The sequence below is a fragment of the Lycorma delicatula genome, chromosome 5 (assembly GCF_047948215.1).
Source record: "Lycorma delicatula isolate Av1 chromosome 5, ASM4794821v1, whole genome shotgun sequence".
In the NCBI taxonomy this organism is placed as follows: domain Eukaryota; kingdom Metazoa; phylum Arthropoda; class Insecta; order Hemiptera; family Fulgoridae; genus Lycorma; species Lycorma delicatula.
In genome coordinates this window covers 87,367,539-87,386,550 of record NC_134459.1, presented here as the reverse complement: position 1 = coordinate 87,386,550, position 19,012 = coordinate 87,367,539, and the positions used below count along the sequence as shown (strand labels likewise).

At 28.1% G+C, this 19,012-nt stretch overlaps 1 protein-coding gene across 1 annotated transcript in view; it reads right to left on the bottom strand.

Moving 5' to 3' along the window:
- The window catches only part of LOC142325158 (atrial natriuretic peptide receptor 1), a 1,463,037-nt gene that overhangs the window by 12,302 nt on the left and 1,431,723 nt on the right, over positions 1–19,012 (bottom strand). The window contains exon 17 of the mRNA XM_075366562.1: positions 3,701–3,850. Coding sequence (XP_075222677.1) covers positions 3,701–3,850 — 150 coding nt within the window. The remainder of the gene's footprint in view (positions 1–3,700; positions 3,851–19,012) is intronic.

Genomic DNA, 19,012 nt, shown 5'->3' with positions numbered 1-19,012 from the left:
AACCGTTTAGTTTTTCTGGGTGAACAAGCTTGGATAAACATTAGTTGAATTTAAATTTTAAATAAATTATAATTATATACTTTTTTAATAACTTATAATTTGCTTATTTAAGGCTTTTTTGCCCTTAAAGTTTGTTTCTACAGCTCAAAATATGATGAGAGGCAATAAATAATAGTAATATTAACATGTTTTAATTTTATTGATTTTAATGTATTAAAATCAAAAAAGTATGTAAAATATTCTGGGCTTAACCTTAATAAAAAATATAAATATCTGATCCTTTGAAAGTTACTTGAACCTCCAACATAGTCGACTAATAATTTTCTTATTTATTTCTAAATGGGTTTTAATATCAATATTTCTAAAATAATAACAAACTGAAAATATAAAATTCCTCTTAAAAGCTCTTAAATTCTAAACTACAAAATATATAAGTTAATATGTATTCTAAACTGCAAGACCGGTATAAGGGACCTCATTTCTACCAATTAAGAAAAAAGTAGTACAAAATACAATAATGGGAGTAATCCAGAAAGGGGCTGAAAGAAACCCTTATAGTAAAGGTTGTTATAGTAAAGGTTGTTATAGTAAAGGTTGTTATTGTTTAACAATTGTCCTTTGTAATACTGCCCACTGACACACACACCTAAACAGATGTTCCGTGAGAAGAGTTACCAGATCCAGGTTACAAATACATGGGAATGAAAGGGCTCAGTTGATCATTCTCATGCTCAACTGGGATCTGGTCCTGCAGTTAAAGAGGATAAGAGTATAAATACTCCAGGGAAAGACCAGTTGAAATCATTTCTGTGAGCTAAGTTCTGCAAGATGTCTGTCTGCGAGAGAGTGCTATGATAAAGAGTTCTAAGCGAGGAGTTATTATGCAAGTTTGAAGCAAGAGTATTCTGCAAGGAGGTCAGAGCGTATTTCTAGTGCTGGTTCAACACAATTAAGATGATGTCACATGTAATTCCAGTACATGTAAACCAGAAATGGTTCAGTGATTTATTGTTAGTCTAAAGTGAAAGAGATAATGTACTAAATTTCATTCATAAATTGTTAGGGTAATTTGATTTGTGAACAGCAATGGTATTTGCAGTAAAATAATTTCATACTTGTCTTATCTATTGTACTATCGTTGTTAATACAAGACTGGTTGTTAAAAGTGATAAGATTAGTGATCATGCTAATGTCTTTTGTCAATGGGACTGAATTCTGGTTTTCAATATTTAACTACCTGTGAATAAATCCTGATGATTATTTTAAATTCTGTTTTGTATGTAATCACTGTTATTATTATTGTTGTTGTGGTTGTGATTACTATGATTATTATTTATTTATTATTTGTTTATTATTGTTTACTATTGTCATTATTATTTTGATTATTATTGTGAGTTGTTTATTATTATTATTACTGCTGTCATTATTGTTATAAATGATTTGTGTTATTTTATTTATGTTCTTAAACTAATAAATTGTAATTACATTTACAATTGTAACACATTTTCAATTGTTAATCTCTCAATATCCTGATCGAGCCACGAACATGCGACCATATACGAAGTTTGACAGAAACAGCTGTCTACAAAACTGAAGAATTATTTTTAAATCACACCTTTAAAATGACAACTGTGTATCTAAAAAAACTTTACAAGACTTTTTTATACAAAGATAGCACAGTTTAGAACATCCTCATTTGTAAAAAAAACCTTCATGTGGGAAAAGAAATTAACTATTTTGTGAAAAGAAGATAAGTTGACTAAGGTTTCATGCTATAGACCAGTGATGGTGAACCTTTTTGAGAAGTGGGTCAAATTTTGTTCATTTTTTTTTAATATTAGTGGGTCATTAAGTCAATAGCATCACTTGGAAAGGGGGGGGGGTGATGTGGTATAAAGGGTACTAATAATTTGTAACAACCATCTGTTGTTACAGAAACAACTTTCTGTAGGTCAATATCCATTTCTTTAAATTCATTACACAAATTCTTTAAAAAAATCAAGACTGGTGCATTTCCTTTCAATGTTATTAGTTTCATTAGCTTTTCTTTCATTATAGTGCCTGATTTATATAGAGCAAAAGCTGCTAGTTGTGTGCATAAGCATTTACATCATACTATCATCTAAAGCGATTGAATATATTTCTGCATAATTTATGTATTTGTGAAGAAATATTTCTTTCTAATTCTATTACTTGATCTTTAACTGTATTGCAAATTATTGGTAACTCATTTATACGCTTTATAATCAAATATTTTTCTTTGAAATCTGCAAACAAAGTAGCACTCACTACATTCTAAAAATGCTTATTTTACAAACTCTTCTTCTGAAAGAGGTTTCCCATGATGAGCAATGCAATGAGCTACTTGAAAACTAGTAGCTGCAATATAATTTTTTGTATAAGGTTTTTTATCAAAAAAGGTTTTTAAAATACTGTTTTGTGAATGACTCTATTTTTTCTTTTGTAAAAAATATTCTCTCCTTTTTTGTCTGTTGAGAAGTCAAGATTTGAATCCAACTTTTCAAAATGTATTTTTACATTGTATAAACGTGAAGTAATTTTTTGTTAAAAATTACATACACAGTCGTTTTATTCTTTTCAATCACACCATATTTATCAAACCATTCTATTTGATATAGTCTGGAACTTGTATTGTTTTTTTATTTTTTTAACCACCGACATAAATACAGGGCTACAACTAAAAATATTTATATTTAGAATACAATAATTTTAGAAGAAATTTCTTATTAACGTACTTTATATATATATATATATATATATATATATATATACATACTTAGATGAGGAAATTTAATAATAAAGTTGAATTAATAAACACTTCCAAACGTGTAAACCAATGCTACTAAATAGTTCAACACTGGGGGCAGTTACATCCCCATTCTACGATGCAACAAATATGCGCACCAAGTTTATGACCAACTGTCACAAGTCATACATAGGTGCAGTGATTTAGAAAATCACTTTAACCAAAATCCACTTGGAAATTTTTTTTTATAAATTCAACATTAGGTATTTATATTCTAATTTTTATTCTTTCTTCTTTGACATAAAAATAAGTTTGCAAAAATCAATGCCATGGGTCATTTAAAAAGTCTTCATGGGTCAGTGTCTGATCTGCAGATAGACTAAAATGAAGAAGAAAATTAGAATTATGCATATTCTTTTCTATGAAAAAAAGCTGTTTTTATACAATAATGAAATTTTAGTTAAATTGTTGGATGTGGTTGACACATTAAACAAGTTACAAATAAATTGTTCATATACAGAGAGTTCCTATTTTAAGGCTAAATCTAATTGGAATTTTTGTTAATTAAAGTGAAATTTTTTGAAATTTTTGTGGTGTTGATGTAAGTTTGATGTGGTAGTGGCTAATTCATCACTGGACCAATATATGTTAAAAAATTACATGTAAACAGCAATACCAACAATCTTTTGTTTTACTCAAGAACTTGTTTTATGCAATTTGTTTTCCTTTTTATAAATTGTGTTGTCCAATTATAAGGTTTATAATTTAACCCTTTCACACCCGACAGTGATATTTTAGGTTATGAAAACTGTATTAAGCAAATCTCATTGTTTGTAGTTTCATCTAACAACAGATGAGAAGCTAAAAAAATTTTTTCTTAAAATTTATATTAAATAATCAGTAACAAATATTACATATAACCTTACTACGTACTTTGGTAGAAGTTGGTACAGAAGTTCTTCACATTTACGTTTTTCTTCCAAATAGTCAGATGTTCTCTCTTCTACTAATGCTTCAAGATTATTAGCATATTGTTCCATCCGTGATAATAGGTTGTCAAGTATGTTATTACTCTCATTATCTCTGAAACAAAAATAAGTAATTTGAAATGGATTAATTATACGATAATATAGATAATATAGAATATTATGAATTCTATATTTTCAAATTAACAAAATATGAATATCTAAGGTATAAAAAATAAATAAAACATCAAGTGGTAGACTGGCATGAGAAAGAAAAGTTTTCATATAGAAAAAGAGGGCTAATGATATGATATATATATATATATATATATATATATATCAAAATTGAAGATTCAATTTAAGTACAGGAAAAGAAAACAAAATTTGAGTTAGACCCTTATAAAGACGCCTACTGGGTTGGTGGGGAATGCAGACTTTGATTATAGTAGATTTGATTTACCATATCAAGTAAATTTGATTTACCATATCAAGTAAATTTGATTATAGAGGGATACATAGAACATTTTTAGCTGACAGTGGAAGCCAATAATTTTTATGTAAAATAAATAACTTAGGTGGCTAGATAAAATAAATATGTTTATGTTAAAAGATTAGGACAAAATGGAAAGTAATGAAGTGTAGCATCAAATCCAATCAAATGACTGATTACAAAAAATCCAGAATTGGAAAATATTACTAGTTATTTTTAAAAAATTATGTAGCATGGATGAATTTAAACAAAAACAAAATATGAAAATTGAGAACATGAACTAACCTTGAGTCATGTCATCCACATTTAAAAACTTGGTCATTGCAAAAACTGGACTATTTATTTTTATTTACAATTTATTTATTTTTTCAATTTAACCTTTTTTTTCTTAGTACTGCATTACAATTCGTAAATACTAAGTTTTTTTTTTACTTGAAAAATTAGAATAGTGTATATAAATTACTTAATTTGAAGTGGTATAAAATTAATATAATAAAAATACATTTTAGATTTAAACTGGACATTTTTAAAAAATTTAAAATTATTTATAAAACATTCACATTCTTTATAAAGTCTGTGATTTCATGAATAATGTGTGAAGTAGAGATTATTATTATTATTATTAACAATAAAAAGGGTACAGAAAATTGTGAAGTATTAGAAGTATAGTATGTAAAAGTGATATATGAAGGAATTAAGAAAGCGCTGGATTAGCGAGATAAAAGGTACTATAATGGTGGTGGGATGAGGGATGGTGTTAACATGAGATTGAAGATATGTAGACTGATACTAAAATTAATTGGAATTTTCACCAGACAAATAACCAGACAAGTTGTTATCACCTGCACAAAAAATTACTATCACAGTACAGATTAACAAAAAATAAAAGTAAATCATAACAAGAGATAAAGAAAAACTATCTACTGAATTATAGCAAAACATAAATTGAAGCTGAAAAACTAAATTTCTGGTTGTAATTGAATAGCTTTCCAAAATGATAATTCTAATTCTGTACGCAAATTTAAATTCTTATCACATGTTAAGAATAAGGAGCAATGGAAAGAAAAAAGGATTGGAGTGTAATGATTTATCATTTGATTAAAAGAATTTGATGAAGTGCAGACAGGAAAGAACAGCACAAAAACAAAAATGTTTATAACAACAGTTCATTGAACGTAAATATACAAAAATGTGAAAAAACTTAAATTAATAACATTAACAGCCCAGCAGCAATAATGCAGAATATGAAAAAAAATGTTTACTTTATAGTAAAAGGAACAAAAAAGTATGGTATGAAAAAATTCAATTAAAAATACAATAACTATAAAACCATTGTTTTCATTAGTTAGCCTACATTTCATTTTTAATTACGTTTCATATTATCTCTGACCAGGAATTTAAAGCAATTAACATTCTCTAGACTTACTTTTTGTTCTTTAAACAATTAATACAAATCTAATTATAAAAGCATTCGAGTGTTTTTTATATATATATATATATATATATATATATATAAAATCTTATAAATTACATAAAATTGTTAAAGAGACTTTTTCTTTAAACTATAAAACAGATACTTAATTTAGATGTCAACTACACTATAAAATGCAAACTTTATGTGAATGATGGTGTATATCAAAGTTATACACTTGTGAGTCTAAAACCTTATTCCATAAATAAACAATGCTGCAAATAAGTCATCATTCATTTTTAAAACTATAATTAATTTTCTTACTGTTCAATGCCTTTTTTAATTTATTAGGGATTATTCTGTCTCACAGTAACCTACAAGTTCAATACTTGGTCTGAATTATTGTTAAACAATAAATATTATAGCTGACCTGAATCAGGACCAATTCCAAATCAGTCTTATTTATAATATTGATAATTATATCTGCAAACATTTTTCCCAAAGTAAAATAGAAAATTTCTGTTTATTTAAATCAATAGATAATTTAATTATCTGTTTTGTTGAATCAGTATGGAAAACATTGGTTCATCTACGTAAAACAGCATAAGAAATATTTCTCTTATTAGAATCATATTTCTGGTTTATTAAATCTCATTTTTGCAAAAGCTAGCTACAAAATGAGAATGTGTCAAGTAGATTATTAATAATAATTTAACTGTAGTTTTGACAACTAGCTGCAATTGCAAGCTGTACTTGTGGGTAGAAACAAAGCATTAAAATAGCAGATAGAAGCAGATAAAATATGTAAGAAATATGATAATCTTAGTAATAGATTAAGAGTTGAAGAGAAAATAGCACAAGTTACATAAAAAAAAGAAAATTAATCTTCTAGTTACATTACTCATATGAAAACGTTTAGAGTGAGTTAACAGGATATAATGAAGAAACGTTTGGTGCTGAAATAACTAATATATTGGGAGTTTAACAATTTGGTTGCAATACCAATTATGTATTACTTGTATGAACATTTACAATGAGGTAAACTATCCTCACTTTGATTTCAAATCCCACCTTGAGTAAAAAAATGTAAAATTACTGTCACTTTGGAGTGATATCAAATTTACAGCACTGGTATATTTGAAACCTAGACAAGATTATAACACTGCTAAGTATCACAAATAGTTCAATCAATCACTGACAGATAGCATTATACGAGGTGAAAGCTAACAGGTACATAATGCACCACTGGAAATGCAAATACTGGTACTGGATGATGGGAATTTGTAACATATGCAAATTACATGCATTAAAAAAAATATAGTACCGTAGTTAACATAAGAAAATAATGAATAATTTAGTTGCATATTAATAACAGCTCTTCCATAGACTGATGATAACATTGCTTTTGAAGTTTTAAATAAAGGAACTTTAAATGATGAAAAAGAAAAAAAATTATGATATAATATGAACCAGAAAATCAATGGTAATACTGGCTTTAAAGGAAGCACGTGTATTATTATTATTATTATTATTAGTGTTAAATTACTATGTTAAATTTAGAGTTAAGAGAAAAATTTTATAAAAATTACTTTAAAAATTAAATAGTTATGTTTACGATCATCTTCAGAAGAAAATAACTTTTAAATAAAATTAGGTGTAGATTTAGCTAAGAATAGAATTAAGTTAAACTTTTTCCCTGACAGTTTTTATTTTTAAATTGAGTAAACCTGGTTGTCTTAGTATGATCCCAGCCTAGTTAATATCTTCACAAGATTCTGCCACCCAAAATGTCTCTCCTTTCCTTTTCATCTTAAGATCTACTCATCAAATGCTACCAAACCATAAAATTTTTAACATCCCACTTTTCAAAGGCTTCTACTATTTTTTTCTTTTCTGTTTCACTTTTCTAAGTCTAAGCTCAGGTACACTATGTACAAATATTTTAAAGAAAAATTCTTTCTAATTTTTGGATACACGGCAGAAGAAAAATGATTTTCTATATGAACTTTCAACTTACAGTCTGTTTTATATCTCTTCTCTACATATTTTGTAATTTTACTCTCTTAATTACAAAATTCAATATTTTCAGAAATATTAAGTCCACCTATCTATTATGTATAATTTCTCACTATCCTGTTTTTTATCACAATTAACTGCTTTGTTTCACTCTTATTAATTTTAAACTAATATTTTGAAAAAGTTATGTATTCTTTTTAAACCTCCAGGACTACCATTAGGTATTGTTTCTGAGAATGAGATAAATGATTTCTAGCATGTGAAAATGTCATGCTTGACTGGGATTCGAACCTGCGACCTCCGGATGAAAGGCCAAGACACTATCACTCACGCAACGGAGGCCGGCTGAAAAAGTTTGTCTAAATACATTACAGATAAACATTTAGTTTTGAATAGTTATAATAATACCATTATAAACAATGAAGTAGAATGAATGAATTAATAAAATAGAGAAAAAAGTAGAATGGATATTTAGAAAAGTTAATTAATTATATGAGACAAACAGCAGCAATGAAAGTAAGAAAAAATATGATTGACTTGGGAAGGGGTCTAGGTCGAAGTGTTAAGCAAAGATGCTGCCTCTCACCAACATTGTTCAACATTTATATTGAAAATAAGTTAAGGAATATATTAGAAGAAAGAGAAGAAGGAATAAGTACAAAAAAGATAAAAAAACAAGATGCATAAGGTTTTCTAATGATATGATAATTCTAGCTAATGGCACACATGTGCGCATGTGCCTGCACACACACACACACACACACACACACACACACACACACACACACACACACACACACACACACACACACACACACACACACACACACACACACCCTTGAAATAATGTTAACAGCCCTGGAGAAAGGAATGGAAATAATTACAGAAAAAGCTAAAATAATGGAAGTATTCAATAAAGAGGATTTAATGAAAAGGGCAAGCGAAAGAAAAGAAAAAGTAAATATTTACAGATATTTGGAGACTATGATAACAGAGGGCTAGTAGAACATAATGAGAATAAACGGAAGGGTAGCTTTCAAAGGAGACCTTTAGTAAGAAGTGTACATAATTACATATGAAAAGTCTGGTCTTAAAAGTTAAGGAAGAGGTTAACTAAGTGCAATGTATGAAGTGTCTTGTACAGAAGTGAAGCATAGACAATAAGGAAGAGAGAGAGGGACTATATAGAAGCTTTTGAGATGTGAATATGTAGAAAGTAAGATGAACTTATAAAAAAGAAAAGTAAGATGGACGAATAATGTCAGGACTGAGGATTTAATGAAGAGAATTAAAAAACAAAAATCACTTTATGGGAACTACACAAAAGAAAAGGAAACTTTTTTTTTAACATGTGGTCGTGTAATAAGTGGTAAGAGGTAGTGAAATCTTGAGAACTGCATTGAAAGGATCAGCAGAAGAACAGAAGCGAGGAAAAAGAATAATGAAGCTAATTCACAAAGTAAAATTGGAAACTAAAAGTGGATGAAGGAGAAGACTTGGGACAAAATTGGGTGGATCCAGTGAAGGCATAAGGGACCTGCCACCAGGCAAAACATCATATGATAATAATAACAATAAAAATAATAATAATAATCATCTTAAGAATGTTCAGTTTAACTAATTTTAATAATGAAATCCTCCAAAAAATATGAATTTATTCTCTATTTATTTCAGGAAAATTATTTCTTGTTTAGAATATGAATTAATGATTCAAAGTATTACTACATAATATATGATACTGTAAAATGGGCTCAATTTTGGCCTTACTGTTCACCCAATACTAAAATTTAAAAAAATAAACTTTTTCCTAAAACTTTCTTAAAAATTGAATAAATTTAGTGGTAAAAGAATAGTTTAGATTGGCTCAACTGTAAATGAGAATGTATATAAAAAAAATCAACATATAGATATTCTGATTTGTACAAAGATATATTTAAAATTAATATAAGATGTAACAAATTTTTACACAGAGTTTTTCCTTTCTTTTGGGTGAATGCTTTGAACAAATACATGCATACTTGTACACAGGCATGTGCAAGTATGTGCAAATAGTAAATTGATTCATTTCAAGAAGTACTGAAGCAAAATAACAAAATTCAAATAAGAGGCAATAAATGAGTGATTAATGTTATAAAAATCATTCTGCTACTAGAAACATCTTAAACATTTATAGATGTTGTTATCTAGACTGCAACTGTAAAAATTATTACTGAATTTTTACACTGGAAACAATAGGTGTAAAAATTTTGTTTATTTAAAAAAGAAATACGAGTAAATAACAAACAGGTGTGATTATTTGATAATCTAGAAGTAATGTGACAAAACAAAAGCTTTATAGATTACTCACTTGAATGGTGACTTTTTACAACAGTTAACTGATTATAAAATAATCATTATCAGCTTAAACAATGAAACAATGTACTAAATTAAAATAACATTTGATTTTGCATTCAATTTAGTAAGTACTGTGTAACTATTCCAACTATCAATAACACAGAAACAGACTTTTAAAATGCTAATTCAAATTTCTGGACAGTATAATTACTTACCAATTATGTTAATAATAATGATTTAAACAATGATGTGAAACAACTGTTAAGAAAAGTATTGGTATGTAGTAAGTTATTCTAATAGTACATAATGAAACTATTTTTAGCACCAGTCAACAGCTTAAAAAAAATTACATTATAAATAACATATGTATAATCTATGTTTTAGATTAAAATATAAGGTTGATTATCAAGGGACGTTGGTAGTGCACCCTCTGGCACGTACGGCAAGTGTGACGTATGACAGAGAGGCGGCGATGTTACCTCTACAACCTTTAAAAATAGGGTTTTTATTGACACCTTCCATACCTTCAAATTCATTTTATTAAATAAATAAGAATGATTTTGGATATAAAAATTATGTTTAAGAATCCTGAATAAAAATGTAATCTTATGAGCAAAACAGTTTTTCGATTAGCATTCTTGTTTTTTTATTGGAGGGCATTAAAATTCCACAGTAACTATTCCAAAAATATTCAGACTTCAGAAATGGTCCAACTGAGATCAGCTGATTCTAATTGGTCAAAAACAACTCAACAAATTTTCATCAAATTTTATCATGCATAATTTCAATGAAACTGATGTCGTAATTTAGAGATTTTTGAGCCTCAAAATTTTACATATGGGCATATATATATAAAACAATTTTACATATGGGCATATATATATAAAACATACTCTTATCAAGTATTTTTCATGATTTATTTAATATTTATATTGAACAATGTTCACACATACAACCACATTTTTCAAAACAGAAATTTATCTCCAAAATTAGTGATCATTCTTTTTTAAAAAAAAAAAATTATTTGGGAGCAAGTATGATTTTCTAGTTTTCTTATGGTTTTATAGTTTTGTAGTGTGAATTAAACTTTCATTCAATAATTTGCCTACTACATGAAGTTTCTTTTTCATTCATACACATACATATATTAAACAAATATTCCATTCTAAAGACATACTATAATTCAAAAACTTTACATGTCCAAACGGCCCAATTATTTCTAAATAAGAGTATAACTTACTCTGAAATCTCTTTGGTTTGACAGAATTAAAATTGGAATATATATTTCTTGTTCTTTTGCTCCAACTCCCTTCAGTTTAAATATTTTTCTAAACATATTTTGAAAGTTTGTACTTGACATGTAGAGTTATGAAGAAATGTCTACAATTTAAAAAAAAATATGATAGACCCAGAATTAAAATGCATAAAAGTTTTTTGAAATTTTTTTTTTTTTTTAGCATTTACTGAAGTGGGTGATAGATTTAGAGAAAAAACTTTACTTAAGCAAATTTGTTAAGCTTAACCTATACATGAACATAATTTGAAAAATCTTTCTTATAAATTTGATTTTTTTTAATAATTCTTTATCATATTTCTTTCTTTGTATTCAATAATTTCAAGATTTATAATTATAATACATGAGTTATTAATTTTTTTTATTCAGAAAAATTTATCTCAAGGAAAAACGTAGTTATTCATTAATATATAAAAAAGCTGGCAAAGTATTGCTTGAATTTTCCAGCCATGCTTGTCAAGTATATCTTGATAAAAGTATAATTTTTATGAAAAAGGTGAAAAAAATTGCTTGTGTCTGGAATGTAATAGGTGCCAAAACTAAGTAGGTTTGGCACTTAGCTTAACTGAGTGCTGTTAAAGTAACTTTAATTTTAACAGCCCTTTAAAATTATAAGCTCTTTAAATTTGGGGGCTGTTAGAATTAACTTTAATTGTAATAGATCTTTACACGAAGAATATAACAAAAAAATAATAGTAAACATTAAAAGAGTTAAAACCAAAAAAGAAGAAAATAATATATGTGTATATATATATATATATTTTTTTTTTGAGATGGGGAATAAATTTTATGTAGTAAACGCCTTAAAACCTTTTAAAAACAAAATTAATTAATTAATAAAAAATTAAATAAGAGATAAAAAATAAAGATCTAAAAATTAGATTTTTTACAGATTACATTTTACCAGGAGAGATTAAAGATATTAATACAAACAATGATTGTTTAATAATAAATATGCAATTAACTTTTCTTTTTTTATTAGTTTAATTCTTTTTAAACAAATTTGGAGCAGGAAAATGATTGATTATTCATAAAGTTCAGCTTTAGATGAATCTGTTATATTTAAGGAAGTAATGAGAAAAAACAAAAGATCAAAGAACAAGATAATACCTTGTGAAATACATGAAAAGGAATATAGGATGGTGCAGTCCAATGTATAAGTTGGAATAATTTAATTGCAATTGACAGTGCTTTCTGGTCTTATTTTATAATAATAGGGCATAAATGTGCTTTTATCAACAATATAATAAAGTTAATTGTAGAGAAGTAATTTTTCCATTGTAAGTTTTAAGTTTTTCCATTTTTCTATTTTAAGTTAAATAAATAAAGAAATTCCATAAAAAATTAAATTCTCTAAAACTATAATAAAGAAATGAGAAACCTTTAATCCCTAAGGGTGTCTTGGAAGCTGATTTGATCTCAAAGGATTCTGCATCAGAGGAATTCTACAAAGGCGTAGTGAAAATCAAAAGGATTTTCTAACAGTTCATTCGGATCAATTTATAAAACCTAATTTTCCTCTTTTTTTCCTAAATGTAATTTTAATAAACGGATCAAGAAATTTTGTTTTATGCTATTTAAAAGTAGGTCACTATTATACTGAAAATACTACAAATGATACTTTTTCAAAATAATACAGTCATAGTATTAAATTAAGAGTATTAAAGTAAATTTATTATTGAAAAAAAAAAAAAATTAATTCTGGAAATAGTAAGTTAAATAATAATATAATGCATTACCACGATTTTAAAAATTCCTGAATACAGAGTAATTAAATTACACAGTAACTTACAAGAATAAAATTGTTAATTATTGTCACCTCTACCAATTTGTTATCTATACTCTACTATTTGCTTTCTATTTGTATCAACATTTGAATTTTTAACCGACTTCATGAAAGAAGGTTTTTTTTAATTTGATTCATTAAGCGTAAAAGTATTTTAAAAGACTGCATTAGATGAATTTTTATTGTTCTAAAAAACATTCAAGTATCCTTTTAATTAACATTTAATTTAACATTTTAGTGATCCCTCTAAATATTTATCATCACAGGTCAAGTTTTTAAACAAAATATTTTTCACTATCTTCAAAGATTTGAGTTAATTTTTTTTATCGTTATCGATTGGTGTAGTTTTGAGTGGTATACATACTATTTTTTTTAATTACTTTCTCTTAAAAAATCAAGAAAATTAGTTGGAAAAATAAGATTTTTCAATAATACATTAAATTTATTGATTATTAAATAATACAATAATATTTTCAAAACTCCTGGAGTGCACCTAGTATTACTTAAATATTCTATACATTTCCCATTTTGCCTATTACATTTCTTCAGCTATGGCTGATAAAACTTATTATTAGATATCTGGCTATATAAACAAAGATATCCTTATTGGATATTTATTTCAAGTTAAAACATTAGATTATTAAATGACTTAAGGAATACACCCAAAAGCATCATATAACTCAACAACAGGTCAGGAATAAATTGAAAAACAAAATTAACAAAAATCTGCTTATTTTAAAATAAAACAGAATAAACTTACATTTTGGAAGTAGTGGCGTTGGGAGAAACATTCTCAATAAAAGGTATAAAGGACCCTACAAACTGAAACCGAAGTGGGAGTAAAAATCCCATTACCCTCAAAAGATTATAAATAAAGGAAAATAAAAGTGTATAAAAAAATAAACAGTGATTAATTTATGTGAATCATATGATGTTTAGCAATGAACATAAAAAGCTCACTACCAGAATTGAAAATTGCTACAAAATATAAACGATTTAAATAAAAGTCTAACTTGCTTCAAGATTTAAAACAATTTTTGTCACATCCACAACCAAACTAATATGAATTATGTCTCAAGCTCTGATAGAATACCGCATAATCAACAAAATACATTAAAGTACGGCACAATGACAAGCATTAGTTATCTTCAAGTACATACTGAGGCATCATCAGTTGATAAGAAATACACGGAGATTAAACACTTAGAATCGGTCAAACGTGAATAACAAATTCATATTTGTTAACCGGCGAAGAAAGACGAATGTGCGGTTCTTGTAATAAAGCACTTACAGTCAAGCATCTAATGGAAAAATGTACCATATATGAGAACCTCAGAAAGAGGTTCGTACTAAAAAATAATATTGCTGCTGATTTTGAAAATGGAAATGAAGAAAAATAGTTGCTTACCTACACGCCAGTGGACTACTACTAAAACGTCTATAAGTAAAGTTTTGTTAAGGAATCTCTAAGGAGCGTAGTTTAATTTTATGTATAATAAAATATATAAAAAAAAAGTGTAGTCTTGAAGCGTGGCACGTATAGGACCGGGAGGTAGCCCTCTTGCCTAGGGCGCACGGGCTCGCCTGCATGCAAGAGTGGGGGAGTCGAGGCGTATCCGATGAGAGCATGGGGAATCCTCGAGGTTGGTTATAGGCAGCAGGGCAAAGGGTAGGCGCAAGGCATGCCTGGAGCCAGGTAGGTTAGGTCCGGGAAGGGCAGTCTTCCCGCCCGCCGAGGGGTTCTTTGGCCGTTCTGAACAGATGGTCGAATTGCTCTTATGACGTGGGCGGGACCCCAATGGGTTATATCATACAGGACTAATTATAGGAGGGAGTCAACTGCCACGGCATCCTAGGGTGACTGATGTGCTGCTCAACCGCGGTTCCGGTTGCCACGGCGATCTTTAAAATAAAATAAGGTAGAAAAAAAGGAAATATCAGCACTGTGAAGCCGATTTTTTTCATTCATTTATTCTGTTTTCTATTTATTTTTAATTTTAATATTAGGGCTCTTTACACCCTGTAAGTGTTTTCAGTGTTTATGTTTACATGTTTTGGGTATTTTGGTGTTTTTAAATAAAATTTAAGGGCCCTTTACACCCTTACATATGACGAACCTTATGGTGATCTAAACTTCTTTTAAAGAATGTGACGAGGGCTAATGACCTTAGAAGTCAATGCCCATACAACACACAAAAAAAAAGTAGTAACTGCTAATAATAAATTCATCCATAATAGTTTTACAGAATATATTAAATTCTTAAAGAAATTATTAGTTAATATATATTTACCAGTCTGTTATTTCTATAACAGATTTTAAGACAGGAAGGTGAATTACAAAGTAGCAAAAATATTCTTAATGTTTGCATTAATTTGCTTTTTCTTCTATTAATTTACATCGTTGTAGTTGACGATCAGTGATGAGTATTGTATAAAGCTATTACTGTTGTGACGTTTTTGTGTTTGTCAAAGAATTTTTACTTCAATCACGACTTTAAATGCCTCAAGCAGATAAAAAAAAGCTGGCAATGTGTTATATGAATTTTCCGACTTTTAGTAAGTAATAAAAATGAAAAGAGTTAAAGATTTAAAAAAATAGAGAATATATTCTTTTTAGAGGTGGGAAATAAGTTAAGAAAATTTTTTATAATATATTCATATATAGGTAAGCTTAACAAATTTGCTTAAAGTTTTCTCTAAATCTAACTCCTCCTTCAATAAAGGTTAAAATAAGAAAAATAAAATTTTCAGAACAGCTTTTCTGCATTTTAGATCGTGGGTCTATAATTTAAAAAGATTTTATAAACATTTCTTGTTAGATTTTTTTTTTTATATGAACTATAAACTTTAAAAATATTTTTGAAAAATATTTAAAGGGAGGTAGAGCAACGTAACAAAAAACATACATTTCAAATTTAAGAGATAGGGGTTGATTTTTTTTGAAAAACATTTTTTTGGATTATATAAGCATTTTAGGTAACAAATTTGCTTTAATAAAGTTTCTCTAAAATACCTCTAAAGAAAATTGGTTTCTGAAGAAAAACCAATTGTAACCAATTGCTTTTTCGCAATATCCCCCCCATCACCTTCAAAAATTTTGAAAAAATTATATCAATACCTTATATGTAGAAATATTTGAGTTAAGTTTGATGAAAATCGGTTTAATCGATCTGAAATATAAAACCAAAACTAGTGCGACACACATACGTAAGCACATACATATGTTTTTGGTCTTTCTTTCATTTCCTGTATAGCCTCCGGTAATTACCGTTCAGATAATACTTCAGAGGATGAATGAGGATGATATGTAAGAGTGTAAATGAAGTGTAGTCTTGTACAGTATCAGTTCGACCATTCCTGAGATGTGTGGTTAATTGAAACCCAACCACCAAAGAACAATGATATCCACGATTTTGTATTCAAATCCGTGTATTAATAACTGACTTAAGACTTGAAGCGTTCAAGTCGAAGGTTCCACGTGGAACCTTCGACTTCCAGATCAGCTGATTTAGGAAGACGCGTTCACCACTAGACCAATCCGGTGGGTTATGTTTTTTGGTCTAGATGAAGTAGTTGGCCCCTAAAACGTAAAGATTTTCAAAAAATCCCATACCTAATTTTGACATGATCACCGCACTTTCCCGTTTAATGTAACTACTCTAGTTATATTCGAGGAAAAGAAAAAAAACCGTTAAGTATAAATTCTTTGCGAGTATCATTAAAAAGTGTACAGTCCTGTATAATAATAGTTATTACACATTATTTTTATTAATTTGATACGTTAGATTCATTAATTACGGTAGGATAAAATTCTCTTTTTATCTATTCCTTTACCACAAAATGCTGCATTAGATTTCAAACGAAATCCTGTCTTATCGGATGATTCTGATAACTGATCACTTCTTAAACATGTAGTTTATAATGGAAACCAGCATTTTCTGTATGTACCCACATGAAAACATACTTTCATATTGCTTCTATTTAATTAATGATAACAACAAAAACTTCGGCAGAATACATTCAAATCTCTTTACAGAAATATCATCATTTTGCAAATAACTTCACTTAAATCTGACGGACGTTATCAACATAATGAAAAATGTTTCATGTAGCATAAAAGTCAGGATTTAATTCCTTTAAATAAGATAATAAATCTTCTAATATAATAACTTTAAAAAAATAATGTATTAATTAACCAAATAAATACAAGATAAAAAATAAATATTATTCGACTACAAAATAAATTGCTTTTCTAATCACAAGACAGGCAACATTAATAGCATAATAGCAGTGTTACCGGTAACTCCACTACAAAACTACTGTTTTATTAGCTCCAAAAAGATTTTTTGTAAGAAATATTCTTCGTAATTTGTAGATTAGTTGTTAGTAATTTTTAATGATTTGAAGTATTATATTTATTTTAATTTAAAGAAAATAATATAATGTCATGAATATAAATATGTCTGGGTCGTTTTATTCTTGAAAATTGTGATGTCATTTTCGATACTCACATTAGATGAATTTAATAAAAGTTAAAATAAAAGCACTGCTCATTAGTGATCGGCCTTACTAAGAAAAAAACCAGTTACCGAAATATAAAAAATAAACTAGTAATGTGTAAAGTAGTTAAATATAATTTTTTAATCAACTATTCTATGAACTGATGTGTAGAAAGTGTAAATTTACTTTTATTAGTTATAATCCTTCCCTCCTAAAGGCGGCATTTGTATGTGTGTCTGTGTGTGCATCTCCCTTAGCTTAGCACGGGACTGTACTGATCAGTAGCGACTGTACTAGAATGTACTAGTAAATATGTAGACTGTACTAATTAAAATGTATACAATATATATATAAATCGAAATTTTGAAAAAAATTAGTACTTTTTAACCAGATCCGAATTGCCAGACGAAAAGCAAATATCTCAAAAACAGTCGGTCAAAACAAACAATTTTTTCGACCTTCATAACTGTACCCCATCCGCTCTCAGTGGTATCCGCCGGATGATTTTCCAGTGTCCTCGGGGCGCCGTTCGGAAATTTGGGAAGGGGTGCGATGGGATGCCACCTCAATATCTCGGCAACCGCTCGTCCGATTTTCACGATTCAAACGGCGTATGTATCAGCAGGTCAAGCGCTGTTTTACTCATTGTGTATACTCTTGGATCTCTTTCAGATCTTGTGATTACAAAAGTGATTTATTTTTTAGTCGAATAATATTTGTTGTTTTTATGCTGGGTTTATTTGTTCAATTAATACGTTTTTTCAAATTATTGTTAGAAGATGTATCAAATTATTTAAGTGATTTTAGATCCTAATTTTTATGTTACATGCAAAATTTTTCATTTTGTTGATAACGTCCGTCAGATTTATGTGACGTTATGTGCAAAACTCTTTCGGATCTTGGTTATTCGGAAATAAAATCTTTTAGTCCTATGTTTTGATTGCATTCGTCCACCGTAAAACGTACCGATCCAATCTTTCGCTAAATACGCTCAAACCTGTGCGCTAGCGCAGCTGTGAAGTATAAACTTATGAAGATTAAAGTAGAAAATAAAAATATGTAAAAAAAAAAGTAAAACACCACTCTTAAATTAAACGCACTAAAAATGTAAAAAAATGTAGGACGGTATCTCAGAATGGATTTGACGATAAGCTTTGATGGTGATATGTAACGATTATGTGTGATAGCTTCATATTAAGAATTTTATGTTTTTGACAAATTTTTTCTTATGCGTGATGAATGGCCTAAAGAGTAGGGTGCAAAAATGCGTAAGAAAAAATTGGCAAAAACATCAGATTTTTAATTTGAAGCTATGACTTTCACAAAATCTTACATATCACTACTACAGATTGTCAAATTCATTGTGAGATACCATCCCAAAACTATTTTTTTACCTATAATGCGTTTAATTTAAGAGTGGTGTTTAACATTTTTTTTTTACATATTTTT